Source organism: Notolepis coatsorum, assembly GCF_963971535.1.
Source record: "Notolepis coatsorum genome assembly, chromosome: 3".
Lineage (NCBI taxonomy): Eukaryota > Metazoa > Chordata > Actinopteri > Aulopiformes > Paralepididae > Notolepis > Notolepis coatsorum.
This window is the reverse complement of record NC_140167.1, coordinates 204,067,106-204,081,538: the sequence shown is the minus strand read 5'-3', so window position 1 is coordinate 204,081,538 and position 14,433 is coordinate 204,067,106. Positions and strand designations below refer to the sequence as shown.

Genomic DNA, 14,433 nt, shown 5'->3' with positions numbered 1-14,433 from the left:
AGTTGTGCAGGCTCCCACTGTATCAGCCGAGGCTGGGTGAGGGAATTATGAATACCATGGCGAAAAAATGAAATATGATATCAATAACGTCGTACGCCGTGGTTTGGCAGAATTAGCATGACCTTGAAACACGTTGTACGACGCTATTGGCGCCCAATGTGGGCTCAGGACGTCCAGACGTCTGTCTAGCTCAGCGGTTCTCAAACTACGGGTGGCGACCCAAAGTGGGGTCGTGCATTGGCAAGTAAAAAATAAAGAAAAAATCTATATATATATATATATATATATATATATATATATATATATATATATTTTTTATGTTCTGGCAACTTATTTTGGCAAAATATGCCTCGTTTTATAAGTGTGTATTGATAACATAGAGCTGTAATAAAATTTTCTAATAAGTATGCATGATCAAGTTCAACAACGTGTGCTTTTATTTTGATATTCCTTAATCCACGTTGAAATTACGCAATACATTAAGTGTGGGGTCGCCAAAAAATATCCTAAATAAAATGGGGTCATGGTTTAGCTCGTCATGTATCCAGTCCCTCTCGGGACATTCACGCCAGAACGGTGTCGTTCCTCGTCCACTGACTGGCACTGCTTACAAAATGCCAACAACAGGCTACAGTGTCAATTTCCCATCAAACAACTACCAGCGTGAAAACGTTTGGAATCTGGACTCTAACACTAAACCATCCATTCTACATTCACGGCACATGCACACACTCACTTTAAACATCCACCTTAAACATTCACTCACTTTAGACACTTTTTAAACATTACACCATATTTTATCTATTTATTCTTAAAAATGTGCACTACCTCTTCTACCTCATTTTTCATTTTAGCTTTGTATATTGTATATTTTGTATAGTGTTTGGTCTTTAACTCTTTAACTTTTTTACTGTATGAAGCACAATCTCAGGAGGCTCATACAGAACCAAGCATTTCAAGCATCCCTCACTGGGGGAAGAAACGAGAAAGAAAGGCCGACTGATCAACTGATCAACTGATCGCTCACTGGTTGTTGTGTGTTGCTGTTGAGAATCATTACAAATGTCTCCCACCCTCTATATCAGGGGTTCTCAAACTTTTTTATACCATGACCCCATTTTATTTAAGATATTTTTTGGCGACCCCACACTTAATGTATTGCGTAATTTCAACGTGGCATTAAGGAATATCAAAATAAAAGCACACGTTGAACTTGATCATGCATATTTATTAGTACATTTTACAGCACTATGTTATCAATACACATTTATAAAACGCGGCATATTTAGCCAAAATATGTTGCCGGAACATAAAAGAAATTATAATAATTATTGATTATTGGGCGGCCGGGTAGCGCAGCGGACTAAGTATCTGCCTACCACCGCAAGAGACACTGGTATCGAATCCGGCTGTCAGCGGTGCCTCCGGCTTGGTCGGTCGTCCATACTGATACAATTGTCAGTGGGTGGGAAGCCGGTGTGGTGGGTCCTGGTTGCGTGTATGCTTTTACCAACCCAGTTGTGTTTCCGGGTTCGCGTTTTGCGCTCTGATTGGCCACTGACCTACACGCGTACGCCCCCCTCGCTCGCGCCTTTGGGGCGTGAGATATGAAGACAGGCAGTAATAATAAACACTCAAAACAGCTATTACCAGACAATTACAACAGCAGTGGTGCCTGCTTCAAATGTCACGTATTATAGGCTATAAGCCCATGTAGATCTATTCGGAATAATAAACATCGCCACCCTCTAGCAAAACATGACACAATGTGATCCTATCTCCGATAGAGCGGCTGGTCGCAGAGACGCTAAGAACAAAGAAAAGTATAGAATAAACAGAAAAAACAACCAACGGATAGACAAAGGAAAACAGAACAACACGTCAACAAGCACGGCAAGAGTCAGAGTGAGTCAGGGAAGGCCACACTGTAAAAAAATAAATAAAAGAAAAATCACAGGAAATTCACTGTATTATTTTACAGATTACCTTTGTTTTTCTAGTGTAAATACCATAAAAATACAGTAAATTACCTTTTTATCAAAATATTAACCATTAAATAAAGGGTGTAATCTGTAAATGTATTTGATTTTACTGTAATTTGACAGTAAGTATTTGGAAACCATTGATGCCAGACATTTACCGTTTTCTTGCAGCTTTTTTTTCTCACAGTGCAGGCGGTATAGGTGAGTTTTGAGTTTGGTGCCAGTCAGCTATCTGATAATAGTCCACCTCCTGCCCTCTTTGTTCTTCTATCACAAGCTCTTTTCATCCATTACTGGTTGACACGCTTGGTTAATGTGTAGCCACCTCGCTGTGTGCCTAGTCGTCTCCACCAGGCGACACGCTTGGGAGGAGGAGATCATGCGTCTGGTTGCATGTGTGTGTGTGTCTGTCTGTCAATAATATAATCTGTCTATAATCTGTGTTAAATCTGTGTTAAATCTCAAATTGCCGCAATGAATTTGACTCTGTGGCCAACAGTTCTCTCTCTCTCTCTCTCGCTCTCTCTCTCTCTCTCTCTCTCTCTCTCTCTCTCTCTCTCTCTCTCTCTCTATCTCACCCTCACTCTCTCTCTCTCTCCTTCTCTCTCTCTCTCTCTCCCTCTCTCTCCAGACCTCAAGCTAGATCCAGCCTGAAAAGCACATTGCTCTTCTCTCACTAGATACTAACTCTCCTAATAAAGAATCTACATTTCCTATATTACCATCTACTATGCTAATATGCACTCAAGTTCAACACTGTTTGACGAACAATGTTACTGACTGAACAATGTTGTGCCCTTCCCGCTGACTTGTCATACAGAACTTGTAAGTCGCTTTGGACAAAAGCGTTCAGCTAAATGATTTTTCCTCAAATAAAAAAACGTGAAGCCACAGATTTACACACCACCCCTCTTTGCAACGGGTCAGTTTGTAATAGATGCTCTTTTATCAAGTGTGAAGCTGAACCTCTGTGGTCCTGAAGTCCACCGTCCTCAGAGTTCCTTCCAGGCTCGAACACACGGTGTGGTTCTTACCTGCTGCCTGAGCTGCCACCACGCCCAGCGTCACTGTCAGCCACGTAGCCACAGTAGCCACTCGTCCCATCGTTGATACTTTCTTCCAACTGGAAAAAGTTACACTTCAAATCACAACCCAGTAAACGGCAATAGTCAAGACTGAGCGTCCAGCACACAGCTAATTATAACTAAAGGAGCCGGAGCAGCTCGTTCCAGCGTCCAGCTGAATATATATTATACGTGTTGACGTTTCTAGACCAACCTCTCCGTCTAGGTGGGATCTGTGGACAGTGATGTTGTTAATAATTAACTGCCACCTACTGGGGGCGACGAACGGCACAGATTCAACTGTGAAAACCCTTTATCACTTGAGTTGTATTTGCTTTTGTGGGAGCTTTCAGTGTCGTGAGCTGATTGATATTTTCATTATATTTCTGTTTCACTCAACCAGACGGGGCAGAGGTACTAATACTGCACCATTAACACTGTACTGCACAGGTACTACACACATCAACCATGATAGAATCAGACCTGCACCACCAGGAAGTAGATTTCACATCTCCAGTGCCTGTGTTAATCAGAATGTGTTAAGTGAAATCATTTATAAGAGAGACTTCCTTATTAAATTCCTGTTTGTGCTTATATTACATATAAACACGTGGCAGGTGACGGGTCATATGACAGGACTCTGGCATGTGTTGGGTTAGTTCGGTCCCATGACAGAAGATTTAATATGTCACAGAAAGACTTGGGTTGAAAAGTCACCCTTATTGTGCTTATTATGCTTTTCCAGGACTTACTAGCTAGTGTGTGGTAATGAATAAGTGATGAGGCATAATGTTGACTCAGTTTTGATCACAGCTTTTTGTTTGCCTGTTAAGCTGCAACGTCCCTCATATGGGACGTTTTTCGGATTTTTTGCAACCGGCACTTTGGCAACCCCTAGTGGCTCGGGTGTGCATATTTTGTAATACAATATATATATCGAATTGAAGGCTTATTTGTTGCCTGTCGATAGCGACAAAATCCGACAAAATCCGTTCAGCGGTTCTCGAGTTACATGCCGGTATTTGAGGCTTGCGCAAAATACCACTCCTGACTCAGGCTGCAGTAGTTCCGTCAATCTAGATCCGATCTCAAAAATGATTGTGGATCGTTGTAGCCAATTAGTGTGGCTTTCCAATGATACCCCACATGGGGATCTAAATAAAAAAACAAAAAACACGAAGAAACACGAAAACAGGAAGAGCAAAACAGCCGAATGAATTGAAGTCTATGAGAAAACTGAGTTTTTCTTTGTACACAGTTTACCTAAATCACTCCTAATCACACATTTCTGAATGGATCTTTATGAAATTTGGATATGTACTACATAAGGCTTCAGGCTATGGCTCTGTCTGGATTTGTAAGCCATACCACCTTCTGGGGAAATACTACCTCTGGACTACTAACTACTACAGAAAAACTTGAGTAACACGTTTTTTTTACAACTCAAGTTCAGACTAAAAGTGAATTTTTTTCCTGGAATCAGAAACTTCAGAATGTCATCTTTCAAAAGAGACCAGGCTCATGCATGTGCTATAAGTATAAAGTATGTTGTTTTGGTTTGCAAAAAAGTATGCAGTCCTCAAAAACGAAAACGAAAATGGCCAGGAGACTCATTGCAGGTTAACAGGTTGGGAAACTGTCATTTTAATAATTATAACTCTTATAACTCCTACACCCAAATTTTATATTATAATATAAACTAGAATTGAAACCTCATATGGGTGTAAGAGCTCACACAAACATTTTATGGCAGAGCTCCATTCACTGTCTATGGAGCAGCCACAGATGTGTACATCCCAGTGACATCACCGCTTGGAGGGTGCTCACAAATACTGACTGTCCTGGGGCACAGGAAGAACATACTGACTGAACTGTCCTGGGGCACAGGAAGAACATACTGACTGAACTGTCCTGGGGCACAGGAAGAACATACTGACTGAACTGTCCTGGGGCACAGGAAGAACATACTGACTGAACTGTCCTGGGGCACAGGAAGAACATACTGACTGAACTGTCCTGGGGCACAGGAAGAACATACTGATTACTGAACTGTCCTGGGGCACAGGAAGAACATACTGACTGAACTGTCCTGGGGCACAGGAAGAACATACTGACTGAACTGTCCTGGAGCACAGGAAGAACATACTGTCTGAACTGTCCTGGGGCACAGGAAGAACATACTGACTGAACTGTCCTGGGGCACAGGAAGAACATACTGACTGAACTGTCCTGGAGCACAGGAAGAACATACTGTCTGAACTGTCCTGGGGCACAGGAAGAACATACTGACTGAACTGTCCTGGGGCACAGGAAGAACATACTGACTGAACTGTCCTGGGGCACAGGAAGAACATACTGACTGAACTGTCCTGGGGCACAGGAAGAACATACTGACTGAACTGTCCTGGGGCACAGGAAGAACATACTGACTGAACTGTCCTGGGGCACAGGAAGAACATACTGACGGAACTGTCCTGGGGCACAGGAAGAACATACTGACTGAACTGTCCTGGGGCACAGGAAGAACATACTGACTGAACTGTCCTGGGGCACAGGAAGAACATACTGACTGAACTGTCCTGGAGCACAGGGAGAACATACTGACTGAACTGTCCTGGGGCACAGGGAGAACATACTGACTGAACTGTCCTGAGGCACAGGAAGAACATACTGACTGAACTGTCCTGGGGCACAGGAAGAACATACTGACTGAACTGTCCTGGGGCACAGGAAGAACATACTGACTGAACTGTCCTGGGGCACAGGAAGAACATAGTGACTGAACTGTCCTGGGGCACAGGAAGAACATAGTGACTGAACTGTCCTGGGGCACAGGAAGAACATACTGACTGAACTGTCCTGGGGCACAGGAAGAACATACTGACTGAACTGTCCTGGGGCACAGGAAGAACATACTGCCTGAACTGTCCTGGAGCACAGGAAGAACATACTGACTGAACTGTCCTGGGGCACAGGAAGAACATACTGACTGAACTGTCCTGGGGGGCACAGGAAGAACATACTGACGGAACTGTCCTGGGGCACAGGAAGAACATACTGACGGAACTGTCCTGGGGCACAGGAAGAACATACTGACTGAACTGTCCTGGGGCACAGGAAGAACATACTGACTGAACTGTCCTGGGGCACAGGAAGAACATACTGACTGAACTGTCCTGGGGCACAGGAAGAACATACTGACTGAACTGTCCTGGGGCACAGGAAGAACATACTGACTGAACTGTCCTGGGGCACAGGAAGAACATACTGACTGAACTGTCCTGGGGCACAGGAAGAACATACTGACTGAACTGTCCTGGGACACAGGAAGAACATACTGACTGAACTGTCCTGGGGCACAGGAAGAACATACTGACTACTGAACTGTCCTGGGGCACAGGAAGAACATACTGACTACTGAACTGTCCTGGGACACAGGAAGAACATACTGACTGAACTGTCCTGGGACACAGGAAGAACATACTGACTGAACTGTCCTGGGGCACAGGAAGAACATACTGACTACTGAACTGTCCTGGGGCACAGGAAGAACATACTGACTGAACTGTCCTGGGGCACAGGAAGAACATTTGTGAATTCTTAAAATGGATGACATTCCTATTTAAAGGTAGAATCTGTAATGTTTAGGGGGGGGCGACAGTGGCTTGGGAGGTAGAACAGTCGTCTGATAATCGAAGGTTTCGGGTTTATACTATATATATAACTATATCAACTGTCCTTGAGCAAGACACTTAACTTAACTGCTCCCGATGAGCAGGTTGGCACCTTGCATGGTCACCTCCGCCGTCGGTGTGTGAATGTGAGTGAATGGGTCAAATGTGAGGAACAAATTGTAAAGCGCTTTGGATAAAAGTGATATATAAATGCAGCCATTTACCATTTATGTTGTCAAACAGCAACCTCTAGGAGCCCCTCTTTGGTATTGCACTTTGTTTACATCTTTAGTTTTTGTCTGGATGGGTTGGGGTTGGATTTCAGTGGGTAGAGGGGAGGAGTTGATGCTGCTGGCCTCACCTCTGGCTCTGCCAGGTCTGGAGGAGTTCACACTATGATACGTTTCCAAACTCCAACAATAAGATGACACACGCACGCTATGAAACATGGATTAAAATATGCACGTGCGTGGTGGTTGTGGTTGGGCGGACAAAATGTTTGATAAAAACGCTAAAACTGGGTCAATTTCGATATTTTTTTCCCCCTCTTCATGAAAGTCACCGTTGGCCTATAGTCCACATTGTTTATTGAACAAAAATACAACCTGCAAGTGGGCCTTTAACTTAGAGGTGACAACATTACAGACTCTACCTTTAACTTGGAGGTGACAACATTACAGACTCTACCTTTAACTTAGAGGTGACAACATTACAGACTCTACCTTTAACTTAGAGGTGACAACATTACAGACTCTACCTTTAACTTAGAGGCGACAACATTACAGACTCTACCTTTAACTTAGAGGTGACAACATTACAGACTCTACCTTTAACTTAGAGGTGACAACATTACAGACTCTACCTTTAACTTAGAGGTGACAACATTACAGACTCTACCTTTAACTTAGAGGTGACAACATTACAGACTCTACCTTTAACTTAGAGGTGACAACATTACAGACTCTACCTTTAACTTAGAGGTGACAACATTACAGACTCTACCTTTAACTTAGAGGTGACAACATTACAGACTCTACCTTTAACTTAGAGGTGACAACATTACAGACTCTACCTTTAACTTAGAGGTGACAACATTACAGACTCTACCTTTAACTTAGAGGTGACAACATTACAGACTCTACCTTTAACTTAGAGGTGACAACATTACAGACTCTACCTTTAACTTAGAGGTGACAACATTACAGACTCTACCTTTAACTTAGAGGTGACAACATTACAGACTCTACCTTTAACTTGGTTAACACATGTTTGCTAATAAAGAAATATTTCAATCCACAGAAGTGTCTCAGCTGACAGTGTGTGAAATGTATCTGGCAATATATACAATATATAATATATGCATTAACACAGTAATTTAATGTGTTGTGTCAACAATGTAGAAGCTGCAAAAAGAGAGAGTGAAAGAACCAATAAGCTTGAATCAGTGAAGAGAAAGAGAATCTGTGCTTGAAGGCCACGGACCACGCCCCTACTGGACCCTGGGGACGTGTGTGTCAAAGAGTTCTAATGCTGTGTGTGTGTGTGTGTGTGTGTGTGTGTGTGTGTGTGTGTGTGTGTGTGTGTGTGTGTGTGTGTGTGTTAGCCAAATTAAACACGCCCTTAAAGCCAGCCCTGCCCCCTCATTAACACTTCCTTATTTTTCTCTCTTTCTCTCTCTCTCTCTCTCTCTCTCTCTCTCTCTCTCTCTCTCTCTCTCTCTCTCTCTCTCTCTCTCTCTCTCTCTCTCTCTCTCTCTCTCTCTCTCTCTCTCTCTCTCTCTCTCTCTCTCTCTCTCAGGGGAGCAGGCTGTTGCGATGAGCTGGTCAGATACTGGTCCTGAGAGCCGCTGGCGCCGGTCTCTCCCTGCCGTACCTCTCCACGCTGAGAACCGGCCCTCTGCTCTGTTCTCTGGGGCCTCACGACTCCCCAATGGGCCATCCCACCGTCCCAGAGGGAGGGGGCGAGAGGTAGTGATGATGAGAGAGATAGAGAGTGAGTGAGTGAGAGGAGGGACCCATTCATTGAGTCTGTCTGTATTTGTCAGTCTGTCTCACTGTCTTTCTCTTTATGTGTGTAGTAGTTACCTACCATCCATTAGGACGTGTATATGTTATCAGTGGGGACATTTTTAACTGAAACCCTAATTCATGCTTTTGTCTCATCACGTCTGGACTACTGTAATGCACTTTTTTCAGGCCTACCCAATTCAAGCATCAAAAATCTTCAACTCGTGCAAAATGCGGCTGCACAGATACTAACTAAAACTAGAACATTTGATCACACCAGTTTTGTCCGCCTGACACTGGCTTCCTATTCAAGCCAGATCTGACTTTAAAGTGCTACTCCTCACCTACAAAGTTTTAAATGGGCTCGCATCCGATCTCATCTCCCGATACTCGCCCGCTCGTGCTCTGCGCTCACAAAATGCGGGGCTTCTATCGATTCCTAGGGTTAAAAAGAAATCCGCCGGCCACAGAGCCTTTGTCTACCGCGCTCCCTACCTGTGGAACAAATTACCTGCCGTCGTCAGGGGCGCCTGCTTAAGACCCATCTTTTCTCTCTCTCCTTCAACTTACCCTGATCTCACCTGGTCGGGGACTGACCCTTAGGGGGCTTTCTCATTAGGAACGGGTGCTCCGCTACGTCTCGCTCCGTCCTGAGTGCGAACTCCAGTGCGAACTCCCCCCTCCCTCTCCCCCTCTGGTTTGTGTACACACTGCAGTCTGGTTCGCTCCGGTTTTTATTTGCGGTTTGCGTTTGGAGCGTGTAAGCTGCCGTAGGCGATGATGTCACTCTCGAATGTCAACACAGGAAGAGTTGGACACACGGTGATGGAAACTGGATGCCTGATATAAAGAAACGAATAACCAATAATTATGAAGTTATCTTTGAGCCTCTGAGTCTGTTGTCAAGCCTTGTCAATATAACCCACCCCCTTTTCTCACGAATGAAACTTGTGTCGTGGAGTCCGCTTTGAGCGTTTCCTGGGTTAGCGGCTGACGCTAGTTAGCTTAGCCTATTTATGGGATAACTTAGCAGCTAACGTTAGCCCATTGCTTGCGTCAATTATATTGCATGTCACTGGTCTATAGAAATAAATGCATTCGAACAAGAAACCAATGTATAGACATAGCAATGGCAAAATAAATTGCCAGGCCTAATGCGAGCCAGGGAAGTCTTGGGCTTGTAACGTGGCTTCATGTTTTCATCCACTGAGCCGTGAGGCTCAACATGCTTGTTTAGTTGAGGTCTGAACTCGCCAAATTGCCCATAAATATCGTTTTTGTGGGTATTGTCCAGTTGTTGCTGTATGTTTTTATCTGCCCAAAATTCAAGCAAGCATGAAAGCATTACAGTAATGACGTTGTGTGTGTCAGCAAGTTGATACAGCAAGCCTCTTCCGTGTTTTGGTACAAGCTCGCACACCACGCCCTCCGCTCCGTCGTCGGGGACGCTGGTTTGCACACGAGACCACCTATTCCAGCGGTCCCGGTTTGGAACCAATCAGCGTCCCCGGGGACGCGGGGGAGTGTTCTCATCAGGGACGATCACACCCTTTTTTTGGTGCGATCGCGCTCTGATTCGACCCCGAATGGCTAGTGTGAAAGCCCCCTTAGATTAATATGTCTAGTTTAGTTAGGATGTCTATTTGCTCCCATGTCTGTTTTTCTGCAGACATAGGAGAACCTTTTTAACCTCTGTCTCTGTCTCAACCGGTCCCATGGAACAGCTCCATACCTCCTTCTGTCTGGCCTGCAGTGCTGAACCTTACCTGCTCTGCCCTGACCAATTCTGAGTGGCTTCTCCTGCCCCCCGGGGCATACGGCCCTGAGCTATTGTCTTGTATCTCACCCTGTATCCATACGCTTGCAGTAGTTCTATCTATTACTCAATTTCACAATTTTATTATATACTTTGATTCTACTGTCACCATGTATGCATATGCTCACTACATGTATTTATTGCTCCATCTCCGCCCACGTGGAGTTCATTGCTGGGTTAAGTACTTCTATTCTATTCACATATAAGCTTGCCACTTGTATCTATTGCTATGTCCGCCCATCACAATCACGCAAACTGTCTAACGCCTGTCCCGTCTCCCTGTCTCCCTGTGAGTGGATGTCTCGTAGTGATGACCGGAGTGTTGGACGTCCCGTGATGATGACCGGGAGGATGCGACCCTTTCTGCGCCGCCCCCTTGCCTCAAATAGATCCGCCATCAGCTCTATTTTTTATCTTTCAAAATGTTCAGTTGCTATCGCATGCACTTATCTGTGTTTCACTACACACACGAGTGCACGCTTACCAACTGTTTTGCCTGTTTTATTGTAACACTACTATCACCGACATCTAAGAACGGAGATCCCCCTTTGAACGGCCCTTCTAAGGTTTCTCTCCTCCACATTGCCTGTGGTGCATTTTTTCCTATTGCTAGGTTTTAGTGAGTTTTTCCTTACCTTCGCGTGGGGTATGTCTGGGAGTGTTGCATTTATTTGATTTATTTAAAAAGATTTGGACTTTATGGTGTTTTTGTTTTGTTCTTGATTTATTGTGATGTTTCTTCTTGACTTGTTTAAAGAAGACGTGTCCGGCCCATGGGGACATTAACTTGTGTTGTCGGGCCTTACAAATAAATTTGATTTGATTTGATTTGACATGTCCTACCATCCATTATGTTATCAGTGAGGACATGTCCATTAGGATGTGTATACACTATGTTATCAGTGGGGACATGTCCATTAGGATGTGTATATATAGTATGTTATCACTGGGGACATGTCCATTAGGATGTGTATATATAGTATGTTATCAGTGGGGACATGTCCATTAGGATGTGTATATATAGTATGTTATCAGTGGGGACATGTCCATTAGGATGTGTATATATAGTATGTTATCAGTGGGGACATGTCCATTAGGATGTGTATACAGTATGTTATCAGTGGGGACATGTCCTTGTTCAACAGGGCTCCTCTCAGATCCATGGCTGCCTATAACCATCCTGGTCACAATCAGGGTTTATGGGGAAATTATAGGTTGGCCGTCAGGTTAATTAAAAAGGGGGCAAACTCACCATGTTAAACTCACCAGGTTCAACTCACCAGGTTAAACTCACCAGGTTAAACTCACCAGGTTCAGCTGTGATTGAATCCATTATTGCGTGTGAGAATGAGAGCACCATGTCTGTCAGCTCACGGTGGAGAGTGAAGGAATGAAAATGTATCTGTTTAATCTACAGTATGGTCTGCTGCACTGATCAAATGATTAGGTTAGGTGTAGAATGTATCTATAGAATAGATCTATATTTCCACAGTGAGCATGCAATTTGTTGGTTTAGCCGACAGAGCTGTAATTTTCATACATGTATGTGTGAGGGCTGTGTGTGTGTGTGTGTGGGTCATGAGCAGATAACGTTAGGTTATGACTATAACCAAGTTCTGTTAACACTTAGTGAACGCTCAGCGTTTCATGCATATATCTCGCTTCAGCATATATACACTGAATAATTTCACAAATGTACCTTTAAATGCCAGCATTCATCTGGCCACACCCCCATCCGCTTACCTATATAAGCAGGGGTGGTGCCACACACTCATTTCCTTCCCAACAAATTTCACCACAATGAAAAATCAAGGGCCTGCAGCGGCGTCTAAACGCTGAGCGTTCACTAAGTGTTAACAGAACTTGGTTATAGTCATAACCTAACGTTCTGTATCACACTAGCTCACGCTCAGCGTTTCATGCATAATAGGAGCTGAGCGGGAGCTAGAAGCTCGACAAATGTACCCTGCTGAGGCCCCCCACAACCATCAGATCAGGGAGGGCCGAGCCCCCCCGACCCACCCTAATGGAGGGCACCCCCCCTATTGGTGGCTTCACGGGAGGGCGACGGACCCGACCGTGCGAAGAGGCACTCAAGCAACTCAACGCACAGGGTGAGCAGACCGTGGCTTGACCCCACGACTACACACACGCACAACCCGCATGCCACCCGGGAACGAACGGAGGGATAAACCTCGTTACTGCCCCCAGAATCACGGGGTCAAGGGCAAACCCAACCCCGTGGCAAGGCCGTAGCAGCGGAGCGCGAAGGAAGACCCAGACCCACCAAAGGGACTGGACCCCCTGGAACGGGGGCCCGGAGAAGTCCATGATGCCAGCATCAAGACCCCACCAGGTGGGCACTTAGTGACCCCGCCCCCCACATCGCCAGCGTATTCGGACAAAGGCCCCTCAGCCGAGCGGGCCCTGTCCCCCCAATAGTACACCGCCTGGCACACTGACCCTGCAGAACAGGCAGTCAGCATGGCCGTAAGCACACAAAAAAGGTTAACCAACGGGGAAAAACCAGGCAACAGGCTATTAACCCTAGCCTGGAGACTGCTGACGAGACAGGCGCCAGAGGGGACAGCTGAACACAGCCGCACCGGCGGAAGGAGCGTAAGCTGGCGGTGTTGCATGACCAAGCCTCCATTCAAAAACCCCCACCCAGAGGGGTTGAGGCAGAGAAGGCTGACACGATTGGCAGACGTCATGAACGTGCAGGGGCACCCTCAAACGGTGAACCCGGGAGTTGACACTGCTCCAACACACCAGGGAATCAACCACCTTGGTGTTACCCAATGCGGTGGTTGTTCCTATAACCCCTCAAGAAAAAACTCAAAAACACACCTGCGGGTATACACCGGCTATACCGCAGTACAAGTGTTTCAGTTTTCAAAAAAGGGTTAACCCAGGCCTACGGGTCGACGAAACATTACTTCGGACCGGGCCTGGCGATACGGGAAGCACAGGGTCACCAGAGGAGGTCAAAGACCACCCCAACAGGCCCCTCTTCGCCATGCGTGAGAGAGGAGCGAAAAAGAATGGAGAACCAGCCCCTAAGCACACCGTACTTGGTATTCCCAGGCGGTCTCCCAACCAAGTACTAACCAGGACCAACCTGTGTAGCGGCCGAGATCCGACGAGATCGAGCGTGTACAGGTTGGCATGGCCGTAAGCCATTACGACAGTGCTGAGTAAAAACGTACCCAACCAGGGTCTCCATAGCGCTTAACCCTGTGACACCCGGACCGACCTGGCATTTTTCCCCCTGAAAAAAGACCAAGTCCCTCAGGGTACCAGAACAGCAGATCTGCATCCCCGGCGGACAACGGGTTCAACTGATCCGGACCAGCGTGACCAGAACCAGTCCCGTGCCCTAACCACGCCGACATGCCTACTCCAGGAGAAAGGGCAGATATGCATGTCGATCTTAACATGAAAAGAAGGCGCCACCCAGACGTTCGGGCGAGCCGCGCCTGGTGGCCCACCCCCAGGGCGTGAGACCCCTCTACATATGTTCAGATCCATTCCGTCATCATCCCCCAGACATGAACGAGAATCCGTCGATAACCAACCCAGGTCGTGGGATGTGGTCGTCGGAAGAGGAAAAACCCCCATCCCAGTTGCTTTATAAAAACGCTGTTTTAACCCCAAGCAACCAAGGCGTGCCAGTCAGTCGCCTGTTTACAGCGAGCTAGCACTACACGTGCGTCGGGACACACCCCCATCAATGAACAGGCTATTTAGACCTGTCATTGAATCCCCAAGGCGCCCAGGGGAACGACAAGAGGGGTGTGATGCTTCCTAACTCCAACACTTTTTGAATAGAAAAGAAGGAAGCACCAACAGTATGTATCCCAGTTCACATTTTTACATCCCACCACCCTC

At 45.8% G+C, this 14,433-nt stretch overlaps 1 protein-coding gene across 2 annotated transcripts in view; it reads right to left on the bottom strand.

The window, feature by feature from the left end:
- The window catches only part of pdzk1ip1 (PDZK1 interacting protein 1), a 44,995-nt gene that overhangs the window by 12,076 nt on the left and 18,486 nt on the right, over window positions 1–14,433 (bottom strand). Inside the window, exon 2 of one of the 2 annotated variants that reach the window (XM_084310517.1) lies at window positions 3,017–3,105. In XM_084310517.1, coding sequence (XP_084166643.1) covers window positions 3,017–3,086 — 70 coding nt within the window. In that variant the 5' untranslated portion in view covers window positions 3,087–3,105. Of the gene's footprint in view, window positions 1–3,016; window positions 3,147–14,433 lie in introns of those variants that run through there. The other variant, XM_084310516.1, reaches the window with a different exon arrangement.